We start from the raw sequence: 12092 nt of genomic DNA, 5'->3' as shown, positions 1-12092 counted from the left end.
AACCAACCAGATCAAGCGGCACAACATCAGCTGCTTGACGCATGAGAACTTCTCAGGAGGTCACCCATCTCAGTAATACTCTCACTCATGCACGCTTAACCCAACAGGAACATAGAGGGGAACAGACCACTAGATTTCCGGTGGACAGGGTACACGATCACTTAACTTAATCTTCTCGAGTACGCTTCCTTGCCAAGCCATATAAGACTCCAAAGTGTTGCGAGTGTCCAGGATGCCAAGGGTTTCCCTACCTGGCCAGACACGTTTCCCACACGGGGTATATCATACAACCATGTCTTGCCCGCACTACAAAAAAAAACCAAACGACAACGGTTAAAATCCGTTGTCGTAGACATTTTAAAAACGTTGTTAAAGTCCATGTGGTTAAAGGGTGCGCTCAAAGACAACGGTTTTTATCCGTTGTTGTAGACATATTTTGCGACAATTTTTCAAAAACCGTCGTCAATAAAATTAGCGACGAATTTGTGTAAAACCGATAAACCGTCGCTAAAAATTCGCGACAGTTAGTTCATGATGTCCGTCGCTAATTTTAGCGATGATTATTTTATGATTTCCGTCGCTAATATTTTAAGTTAAATTAAAAAAAAATTTACTTTTAATAATTTAATAAATTTAAAAATACTTATAATTTGAATAGACTAATAATATTCATGATCTTAACTAAAACTTAAAAATTTATAAAAAAATAAAGGGAAAAATTTTTTACTTTAAATCGAAACTAAAATCGTGTAAGAAGAAAAATTTTAAGTGTTTTGAAATGGTATGTGTTAAAATGGACCGAATGGGCGGGTATTTATAGATAATTTGCGACAGGTTTTGAATAAACAGTCGCTAGTAGCGACGGTTTAGCAAGAACCGTCGCATTTTTAAAATTTACGACAATTTTTTTAAAACTATCGCTATACGTAGGTTGTCTTTGACCCTAAAAATCGCTAAATTTAGCGACAGTTATAACAAACCGTCGCTACATTTAAAATATGCGACGGATTTAATCAAAACCGTCGTTAAATAAAGCGACGGATTTTATCTCGTCGCTAAATTTAGCGACGGTTCTAAGAAAAACCGTCGTTATTTTTAAATTAGTGTAAAACCGTCGCTAAAGTCAGCGACAGTTTCTGCAAACCCGTCACTAAATACGTTGTAAATCACATCTTTCAACAACGGTTTTCTAAAACCGTTGTTGATTGTCCAAAAAAAACACGCTAATAGACAACAGTTCTATAAACCGTTGTCTTTGACCCTAAAAAACGCTCAAAGACGACGGTTTTATAGAACTGTTGTCATTGACCCTAAAAACCGTTGTCTTTGACCCATCAAAAGACAACGGTTTTCATAAAACCGTTGTCTTTTGCTTAAAAAACACACCTACGACAACGGTTTTCACTAAAATCGTTGTTAAATAGCATACAACAACGGTTTTAAACATGTTACTTTTTCTTTACCTGGGCTGACTTCCACATGATCTCATCTTGGTTTCTCGGGACCAACTCTGAACTAGTCCTTCTTTGGTCATCACTTCCTGCTTCGTGCTCTTTCCAGGGCATCACTTAGCCTTGTCAAAGCAGAAACTACACAAAATTCAAGCGAATCAAAGTGTGTGATTATTTCAAGGGATTCTTTGCTCGAGAACTTGTCGGGAAATCATGCTTGGACTCCATTAGATCTTAAAGTGATTTAATAGTAACAAAATATGGGAGAAACACTCCCGATATAATATAAACTAACCCTATAATACGTCTTCACCCATACATCGCGTTATCTGTATTATATTAGCAATTACACTTCAAGCATGACTTAAATAATTTAAACAAACTGAATCAAGCTAAATATTAGTAAAAATTTAAGTCTCAATTATTAGATTCAAGCTCGATTAGAATCTCAAAGATTTTAATTTTTTTTGCTTGAGGGTAGCTCGTAATGAAGTTCAAATATATTCACGAGCTATTCGAAATATTGTTCGAATATTATGGTTCGAGAATGAAGAGTCGAAAAGTTGAAATGTCCAAATGTCACGTCCCGAGATGAGGCATATCGACATCGGCGTTATTTAACAATTATACAATTAATAACAAGTCTCGTAGTATAATTTTTGCCAAAACCAGTGTGAGACCCTGTAATCTGATTAATGCTAATTATGTACTTATGAGTCATAGAGCAACTCATAAAGTAATCATAATTAAAACTGAAATAAGAACATGTAAATAATATATCATGATAAGAGATATGGGTTGCATATGAACTCCTGTAAAAGAAAATTAGTCTACTAAATTTTAAAAATAGTCAATTAAAATTTAAGGGCAAAATGGTAATAAGAGAGAACAATTTGTTTTGTTTAACGTGATGGGAATTGTGATGCAACTTGTATTAGTTTATTTTTTCATAATAAGCAAAATAGTTGCCAATATCCCACTTGCTATCACCGCTTCAATCAATTGGATGATTATCTCTTCTTTGTTTTGCCATAAACATTGTACGAGATAAAATGAAATAATAGAAAAGATAATTCATACTTGCTTTGGGTTTGAGGGTAGGGCAAAAAAAAAAAAATCATGATTTCACAAATTTCTTGCAAATGGATGCTTGTGGTGCTGCTCATCGATAACTAGGGTAAGTTCATTTGTGTTTTAGGATTTTAATCAAGTGATGCTATGTAAGACCACTGTAAGTGGGAACTAAGGTAATTTTAATATCTAAATGATTCACGCTAGTTTATCGAGAAGCCGAATTGATTCCTGAAAATATGGGAATTTGATGAAGTTTCCATAACCTTGTTTTTTTTTTTTTTTTTTTTTTTTTNGATATCGAGAATAAACGAAGAAACGTAAGGTATGTTGCGATCGGGTAACATACGACAGGTATCTGTATTATATGATATATGTTTGATTGATTGGATTGAGATTACATGTCTATATGCCTTATTTGTTGAGTTGATGTGGCATACATGACATGCACGTTGAGCTATGATCCTTGGATACCCTGATATGATTGGATTTGATTCTGGGGTTTGTGAACACGATGCTATGTTTGGTATTACATGACCCTTAAAGCATAGTCATTTGTGGCCCCGATGATTGATTGAGATTTGGGATTTGATGACGCTTTGTCGACGTTATCATATGAGTATCCCTGATTGAGGCCAGTGTGCCAGCTCGAACATTGATTTGATAGCGATTCGATTGATTCTGACATGTGATCGGTGGATGGGCATTTGACCTGATACCTCCACGACATACATGCATTGTATATCATATATCATTGTTTAGATATATGTGGTATAAATTGTGGTTGCTTCAGACTGAGCTTTGCTCACCCCAGAGGGGGCTGTTGTTGTCTTTGTATGTGGATAATGACAGGCACTTCAGATTATCATGAGCCCGGAGATGGTACTTCTGGAGAGAATCATGGTTGATTTAAGGTTTCGTGATCTTTCCCAGTATATATGTATATGTGTCTATATACCGGGGCATGTCCCGAGGATATGAGTTTCTTTGTATGTAGTTGGTTTTGATTATGTATGGGCAGATGTTATGATGTGATATGAAATACTATTTTTATTATTCAAATAAGATGTTTTGGGCTCATTGTAAAGAAAATTTAAACTCGTTTTCCGCTGAAAGTAATTAACTCGAATCAACTTATGTTGTAATAACGATTAGCAGTTAAGGGCCCCACAACCAGTCTATAGCATAAATCAAATAACCGTCTTTACAATGCGATAAAAATCAAACGTAATGCGGAAGTATAACGTAAAAACAAGGTGATAACATAAATAACAAGAGTAATTCTTGATCAAGTATGACCTCTTTATCATCCCCAAAAGTATTTTTGTTCTTCTTCGACTTGTTCCTCATTCTTATCTGGAATGAAAGTGTAAGATGTGAGTATTTTGTGAAATACTCAGTAAATAGAGGTCGTTCGAGATACAAAAAAAAAACACACACACACATATATACATTATTTCGAAAAATTTGATATAGAATATCATAAGCTTGAATCGTAAACTAAGATAATATTTCACAATCTCGACTTCATATCATAAATAAGGACTGAAATTCATTTTCTCTTCATGATTTATTGATATCAATCCCTAATTTTTATTTACAACCTTAAACTTTGGAGGATGGGATGGGTCGAGCACCATTTTGGCAGATAGTGAATTTGGTCATAACCTTTCAATCCGAATTCAAACTAATAACTTTCAATCCGAATTCAAACTAATCAAGCTCTATTTCACATAGTCCATTATATAAGCATATCTATAGAAAAATAAAACAATTTTTATTCAAATGGTTTGGTGTGTTTCAATCAGAATATATGTATTGATCTTGAATTTCTAATGCATTACTCTATCTTCATTTTTCCAACAAAAACTAGACGTCGTTGTGGCGATTTTTGTCAAAATTTCACTACATATAGAATATAAAATCTCGCGATATAATAGTAAAATCTCGCGATATAATGGTTGTAAATATCGATGTAACGATATATTGGTTATACCTTTAGCATTATTCTTTGTATATACAACAATCACTCATGTTAGTCCATGCAATCAGCGTGGTTTCCAGATTTATGGCTAATCCTGGACTTTATCATTGGGAATCACTAAAGCGGATACTTAGGTATTTAAGGAACTCCTTACAACAAGGAGTGTTATTTAGAATGCAAGAAAAAGGAAGGTGATACCCCATGAATGGGCCAATCAAAATTAGGCCCAACCCGGACTATGGGCCCGGCCCATTCCTAACCAAGCATCCTTAGCTGCTCTTGCATGCCACTCGCAGTATCTGATTTGAGCGTCGCATGGGCTATGCCGCGGTGATACTTCATGAATGGGCCAATCAAAATTAGGCCTAACTCGGACTTTGGGCCCCGGCCCATTCCTAACCAAGGTAGGCGACCCATGATGAATCCCAAGTCCTCTCCTATAAATATCAGGTTTGAGAGTCTAATTATTCATTCACTATATTGATTTTTAGCAGGACCCTTAGCTGCTCTCTCATTCCACTCGCAATATATGACTTTAGTGTCGGAGGGGCTACGTCGGGACACCCTCCCAGCTCCCTTCTAACGGTCTCTTTCATGATTTCAGGCCTAGAATAAATTCGAGGTCTGCCCTCAGACTAGTATCATCTACTAGAATCGAATCTTAAATTTTCAGTGAGTATCAGAAGGATTCCAGTGGTTGGGTATTTGAATTCTGATTATGCAGGTAACTTGGACAACAGAAAGTCATTGACATGATATATCTTTATTGAATTTGGAGCTGCAGTTACTTGGAAATCTAGCCTACAGTCGGTTGTAGCTCTTTCAACTATTGGTTCAGAATTTATTGCAACAACTGAGGCAATAAAACAAGCCATGTGGCTTAAGGGTATGACCTCGGAGCTTGGTATTAAACAAAATCAAGTAATGGTTTTATGTGACAATCAAAGTGCAATTAACCTCTCAAAGCATCAAGTTTACAATGAACGGTCTAAGCACATTGATGTGAAGTAACATTTTGTTAGAGATATAATTGCTAAAGGATAAGTGGTTCTTCAGAAAATAGCTTATACTGAAGAGAATCATGCGGATGTGATGACAAAGTCACTGCTTTGTTCTAAGTTTAGACAATATTGCCTGAACTTAGTAAATGCAGTGGAAATGAAGTAGAACAACAGGAAGATGGAGGACAGCCAACCTTAGAGACAATGTGGAGATTGTTGTTAATGTGTCTCATAAGATTGGCAGTCTAGGTGAAGTGGGAAGTTGGTGGTGCAACAGACAGTTGCAAAGGCCAATAACACAAAGTCACTCAAGGGAAACTAGAAGGTGAAGGAGTTAGGAGTCATTTGGTGACTGGTCCAACCGGTGTATGTTACTGGCATATAAGGAATGGACTCCACAAAGAAACTAACTCTGCATCACAAGGAAGAGGAACTCGAATGAATTAGAGGTTGAGGGGATAAACTCAATTGTAGAAGTTTTGTTCGTTTTTTTGTGAAAGCTTGTAATCTGTACTGGAATCTCTTGATTGATAAAAGAAGTGTTGGTTGTGTTCTCCCGTGGAGTAGGCTTGTAAAGACAGCCGAACCACGTAAATTCTTGCGTATATTTTACATCCTGATTCGTTGTTCGTTAGAAGAAATCTCAACAAATCAATTATTTCTCAACACAAGAAAAGTTGCATATATTGGAAAGTTGTATATATTTCCAACTCACACACAGAAAATTAAAACAATGAGTATCAATCAAAAGTCAAGTTTCATTATGGAATGTTGAAACTTCACGAGTATGTTGAAACTTCACGAGTAGATTCTGATTTTTGTGGAGGAAAACACTAATTATATCTAACCTAAAACATGGCTTACAAACATAAAAATAACAGACAGATATAAATACAATTTACTTGGTCAACAATTTTCTTTGTGGGCTAAATGAAAATGGTGACATAGGACGACATATATAAATTATAAAGGTCCGGAAAGCCCCACTCCTCCGTTGATTTGTGCCACATTTACAATCTTAATGAAAATTGTATTAAATGTGGCACAATCTTGTTGTGAATGGGAAAGATCGTGGGCAGTTTAAAATATGCCGACTTTGAATTAATTAATTTGCATCATGTCACAAAGTTATTAGATGATGGGAATTCATACGATGCGTGGAGGATCTCATTGCTAAAATTCAAATCATGTGATCACCATTTGACTCAAAGAATAAAACATTTAGTGCGATCGACTCATCTTCTGACTCACGATGCAACGTACACTGTCTCATATTCTTATCGCGAAATCGGTGAAAAAAAATTTTTGAGATGATCTCACGAGTCAATTTATGAGATATATTATATTTGGGTTCATGAGAAAGTATTACGTTTTATCATGTCAAAAATATTACTTATTATTATAAATATAGACATGATTGATATGTGAGACCGTCTACTAATGACTAAATTGCTAAACCACTAGAGGTCAGGGAATATTTATCCCTCCAAACAGGTCCTTCAAGATGTAACGTAATTTGTGGACTGTCTTAAATCGTAATTAAATGACAATTAATAATTAATTATATCAGGAAAAATGATGACAGAATTTGAAAAAACCACTCACCTACCAAGTGTAGAATCCGTTGGAATCCTCCAGGCCCCAATGGCCCAACCAAACCCCACCACCACCACCCCTCTTCTTCACTATAATTCACCATTTCTTTTTCAATCAATCAAATCCTAAAAAGATAAACACACACAATAAAACAAAAAGAATCAGCAAAGCTAGAGGGAGAAGCTGTGGTTGAGAGAGAGAGAGAATCAAGAAGTTTTTTTGCAAGCTACCCACGATCCAGTTTACTCCAAAACAGTTGCCTTCAATCGATCTGAATTAGATATACAATAATCAAGAAATATGCCCTCTGGTTCTAAGAAGCGGAAGGCTGCCAGGAAAAAGAAGGAAAACCAGCCAGTTTCCAATCACTCTAATGGTATAAAATTATTTCTTTAAATTGAAAAAGGGTTGTTTTTCTTCGTTTGTTTAGTTCTCTCGTACAGACCCGTGTGACTTTTAATTATTCTTACATCTTTTTTAGCTTTACAGTTGGGTTTTTATCAATCTTTGGCTTCGTGGGTATCCTTTAAATTTTGTTTTTTCGATTGATTTAGCATCATTTTCTATTGTTGTGATGTATGCTCATGCTTTGAATCAATATGTTTGCTTTCTTTGAGCTGTATTTGAGACCGGATTTAAGAACTTGTATTAGTATTTGTTGTCCTTGTTAGGTTTTGGTTATTGATTTCTGAATTTTGTTGTTGTTCTCGATCTTGTTCTGAACTGTTTCAAATGGATCAAAATTCGGTAGGGTGTGATGACATCAAGCAGCAAGATGATAAAGACAGTGATGTTGGGGAGTTTAGCTCTCTCAACTCACACGACCACGATAGCCACCAAAGCCATTTGACGGAGGGGTTGGAAGAAGAAAACGAGAAAGGAGAGAACATTTCACATACTCCCGCAGAAGAAAATTTGAAAATTAAGGATGGTGAAGGGCCAAGAATTGACAGGGAATTTGAGATTGAGGATAAATCTAGTAACAAAGATGACGGAAGTTCGTCTGGGAGCTCTGATAATAGTGACAGTAGCCGTAGCAGTTCAGATGACGAGTCTAATTTTATCAAGAAAGGTAAGGTTGTTGATTTGGGAAATGGCAATGAATCTTTGTCTGGAGGGCCAGCTGAGAACATAGTCCGTGCTGAGATTGATGATGGAGTTGATTCGGTCGTGGAAAACTCCCCGGCTGAGGAATTAAAGAACACTTCAATCCTGGGTGAGAAAGTAGAGACAGATACATGTATCACCCCTTATGTAATTGGACCCATGGAATCTGAGGTAAAAAGGCTGGGTTTTGTTGAAGACAATGGCATTTCAAAGGTTTTTATGGATGTACCATTGAAGAAGGACGAATCTATTGAGAATATAGTTACCCTAGATCATAAGGATTGTGTAACCCAGGAAAGTCGTGATAGAGTAGCTGCTGACATTGGAGTTGAACTTGAGAAAGATTCTGGAGTTACTGAGGTACTGTTGCTTTCACGTAACTTTTCGGGATATATCTTGTGCTTCACTAACTACTATACAAAAATCTTTCCTGTTTTTTCTAAACTTTTTTCAGGTGGTGTTGGTTCCTGCTCCACATCCAGTGGAAACAACAACGTGGAAGAGTTGTTGTGGACTGTTTGAGGTGTTTGCAGGGTCTAGGAGATGATCATTCGAGTTCACAATCTTCTGAAGCTTCAAATGTATTAATCTTTGCTCGCGTACCTCATTCTTGTCAATATCCGGCATAAAAGAAAGTAGGGATGAAAGTAAGCTGAATACTTGAGTATTTTGTTGCAGGACCTACAAATAAATTTGCTTTGATGGAATGTTCCTTGTGTAAAGATCGTACTGATTTTCTCGATTAGAGATTAAATGATGATATGTAGAACAGCAGGCAAGATCTTGAGTTGTATTATGGGGGGAAGCACAGATGGATTGGGTTTCTAGCACACCTGTTTTCTCATCAATTTTGCAGTGGATAGACCTGAACCTTTTCTTCTTCTTTTTTCTGTGTGTGCTGTGGTATGGTTTTTTGGTACAGTTTTATATTTTGGTCTCGGAAACTTTTGAGGTTGCAAAAACTTGTGAACATTTGAAGTTGCATCACATGTAATTGGTGTCTCGGCTTCATATTCGTAGGCTGAACGATGGGAATTTGTTGAGTCAATTATCATGGATTGCCTTCTATTTTATGAAAGTTACTAGCTTCCAGTCTATGATTTAATGGAAATACTAAACACCATCATCATCCTCTACCAAATTGATAGATAGGGTCAGCAAGTGAGATATGACTATGAACTCTCTTCTCGAATCGTAATAACACGAAAATAACATATCTTCCCACCTGAAAACTTAACTTCCGTCTCTAATTTCTTACCGGTGGTTCGGCACTTCCTTAGCTCGCAACCGTGGTTGGAATGTTGCTAGACCGCCTCTTCAAGTGTCTTAGCAATATCTTTTGGTTGATTGTTGTTCTTTATGCCTTCACGACAACCATCTCCAACTGGTCTTATGGTTATAATTATAGCTTTTGAATGATGCAAAATGGTTTCTGATCGAGTTTATTTTCTCTGTAATCATTATTTGTTGCTTTGTAAAAATGTTTGTATCATGCTTATAATGTGTCTAATCATAATCAAAACTCTTTTGTATCAAAAAGTAGTACTCGAATAATTTTGCGAGATTTAGTGTACAATCGGCCAAAATGAAGCAACGATCCTCTCCATCAAACCGAACGCCAATCAAATTTTGGCAATGATACAGTTTCTGTATCAACATTGCTGCGCTATTTATTTTTTCATTAATGCATTTTCTTTTCTTTCTTTTTCTTAATTTAAGTTCAACGATTATTTTGATTATTTCACAAACAAATGAAATAATGGGGTAACTTATTAATTGAACAGCAATTATATTTATTACCAACTAGAAAATAATGATATATTAAATGAAATATATTTATTCTTATTATTATAAATTTTACAAGATAAATTAAGTAAATTAATGATCTTAAGAACGTTTAATTAATAGTTCGTTTAAATAAATNATTAATTAAAATACTTATACATGAGAATAATACATTGATACAAGAAATTTGTTAGTAAAATTTTTATGGAATGACATTAATATAAGATACATAAAAGGTATAGAATATATTCATCTGGTAAAATTTGTTAAATCTCGAGCAAAACAAACTTGAATTATCCGGACCAAAATCCAACTTCAGCTAGCGAAGATCCAAATCCAACACAAGTGGCATCATCAGAAAAAAAAATCATCTATGTTCAATACCCAGTCAATCAAAGATTTTACTCATGATCCATTGCTATAGCATTACCTGTTGTGCATCATCAACTCAAGCTCCTTGACGTTATGCACCAGGAATTTCTTGGACCCAGTCGGAAGATTGTGTCTAGTCTTCTTATCCGATCCATATCCTATGCTGGGCATCAAAGTTGGAACCCTTGAACTTTCTTCCGACCCGAGAGTCAATACCTTTGGGCCTGCGTCAGTTTGTCTGTCATGCATTCATGAAGGAATTTGAAGTCTGAAGTCTGAAGTCAGTCACCTAGCAACACTAGCATAAACAGAACGTATGCAACCATAATATATTACAAGGAGGTCATTAGATCAGGTGAATGCGTGAATCTTTTAGTCTGTTTAGACATGTAAGCAGGATTTATAGTAACAGAAAGCTTATAAGTAGAAGCCAACTGTGTCGCAAGACCTGTTCTCCCATTAATTTCTGCCCTGAAACGAAATGTCCAGCAACAAATTAAAATGCTGGACATTAGATACCATGGGCAAATACAGGTTTTTACCAACAACCAAACATACATCGAATAGAGAAGGCAGTTGAAGAAAAAAAATATTAATATAAACTAAAAGAAGTCTGTATCAGCAATCTCAGCCGAAAGATGGTGAATTTGCTTGTGATAATCACTGGAAAATCAGAAACTACTGTTCACGTCATCATTGACTACATGAACAGAGTTCACGAATGATAAATAAAAACACGAAATTTCAATTCAAGAAAATGCATGATATCGAATCTTGAGATGAGCAAGCGAGATCAGATGGTAGTGCATGTTTTGTAAATCATCATTCAATTACAGAATAGGTGGATAAGTATCATCACGCCTCCTCCTGCTCATCTCAATAATCAAGACCCAGACCCTTCGATAATGAACCAAAAAATAGTAGAAACAAGATATGTAAACAAATCTAACAAAGAGGAATCAGATAAAAATGTCAATCACCACATTACATCTATGATTCGATGCAACTTAAGCCTGGGGCGACAAATGCACTATAATCACCTTCCTCGGGGGACACAATCAGGAGACTAAAACGATTTCCAAACAAAAAAACGAAGATCAAAACTTGAAACCTCGAAAGAAACGAATCGGTCGTTCTGTGGCCTCTTCAATTTCTTGACCCTCTTCTTGATGATTTTATGGTTCTCCCTCTCTTCGGCCGCCCAAAAGAACAGGGCGAGTTTAAGCATGGGTCTCTCTGGTTTATATAGAGCGAAGCTGGGGTTTCGCTAAGCCGCTAGGGTTTTGAAGTTAGAGATCTGTGAAATTGGACGGTGAGAGATTGAGATCTGCTTTAAATTAATATTATTAGCTCTATACAAATATATATATTACATTTTTTTCCATTTGCATAATACTTTTACTAAGACCCAAACAAAAAAATTTAGAAATGATGAACAAAGAAAATTGCATATTACTTGTACTAAAACCCAAATTAACAAATATTCCCAAAAAAAAAAATCGTGGCAATATATATTTTATTTTTTCCTTTTCTGGGAAAATAATATTTTATGCCCTTATTAAATTTCAAAAACATTCAAGACCCATTGTAAAATTAATTGTGATACCCGTCCAAGAATTAATGAGATTTCAAGACTGTGTAGATATAAGATTGTAGAGTTGTGGAATGCTTAAAAGATTTTATAGGTTATACTCACGTCAATAAGACTTATCTTCTTTTTGTAAG

At 35.6% G+C, this 12092-nt stretch overlaps 1 protein-coding gene and 4 non-coding genes across 6 annotated transcripts; 1 reads left to right on the top strand and 4 right to left on the bottom strand.

The window, feature by feature from the left end:
- The first annotated feature begins 7223 nt into the window (after window positions 1–7223).
- LOC140979136 (uncharacterized) lies at window positions 7224–9302 on the top strand. Of its 2 annotated transcripts, none has more exons than XR_012175700.1 (4): window positions 7224–7479; window positions 7855–8570; window positions 8665–8822; window positions 8863–9302. XR_012175700.1 is itself a non-coding variant. In XM_073444483.1 (4 exons), exons 1-3 carry the CDS (start codon window positions 7404–7406, stop codon window positions 8755–8757), a joined length of 885 nt encoding a protein of 294 aa, XP_073300584.1. In that variant the 5' UTR covers window positions 7225–7403; the 3' UTR covers window positions 8758–8791; window positions 8889–9302. The 2 variants fall into 2 exon arrangements, 1 of the variants encoding a protein (XP_073300584.1); XM_073444483.1 differs by having other exon boundaries at window positions 7225–7479; window positions 8665–8791; window positions 8889–9302.
- Window positions 9303–10752: 1450 nt separating this feature from the next.
- On the bottom strand, window positions 10753–10897 carry LOC140991251 (small nucleolar RNA F1/F2/snoR5a). The gene has a single exon (XR_012177821.1). It is a non-coding gene; the product is annotated as a small nucleolar RNA F1/F2/snoR5a (small nucleolar RNA).
- A 90-nt stretch (window positions 10898–10987) lies between these two features.
- LOC140991212 (small nucleolar RNA Z196/R39/R59 family) lies at window positions 10988–11072 on the bottom strand. Its single transcript, XR_012177811.1, has one exon. It is a non-coding gene; the product is annotated as a small nucleolar RNA Z196/R39/R59 family (small nucleolar RNA).
- Window positions 11073–11154: 82 nt separating this feature from the next.
- On the bottom strand, window positions 11155–11233 carry LOC140991208 (small nucleolar RNA Z195/SNORD33/SNORD32 family). The gene has a single exon (XR_012177810.1). It is a non-coding gene; the product is annotated as a small nucleolar RNA Z195/SNORD33/SNORD32 family (small nucleolar RNA).
- Window positions 11234–11323: 90 nt separating this feature from the next.
- Window positions 11324–11411, bottom strand: LOC140991266 (small nucleolar RNA U31b). The gene has a single exon (XR_012177825.1). It is a non-coding gene; the product is annotated as a small nucleolar RNA U31b (small nucleolar RNA).
- Window positions 11412–12092: the final 681 nt, after the last annotated feature.

The sequence above is a fragment of the Primulina huaijiensis genome, chromosome 1 (assembly GCF_012295235.1).
Source record: "Primulina huaijiensis isolate GDHJ02 chromosome 1, ASM1229523v2, whole genome shotgun sequence".
Taxonomy (NCBI): Eukaryota; Viridiplantae; Streptophyta; class Magnoliopsida; order Lamiales; family Gesneriaceae; genus Primulina; species Primulina huaijiensis.
The sequence above is the reverse complement of the archived record's forward strand: the minus strand, read 5'-3'. Positions and strand labels throughout refer to the sequence as shown.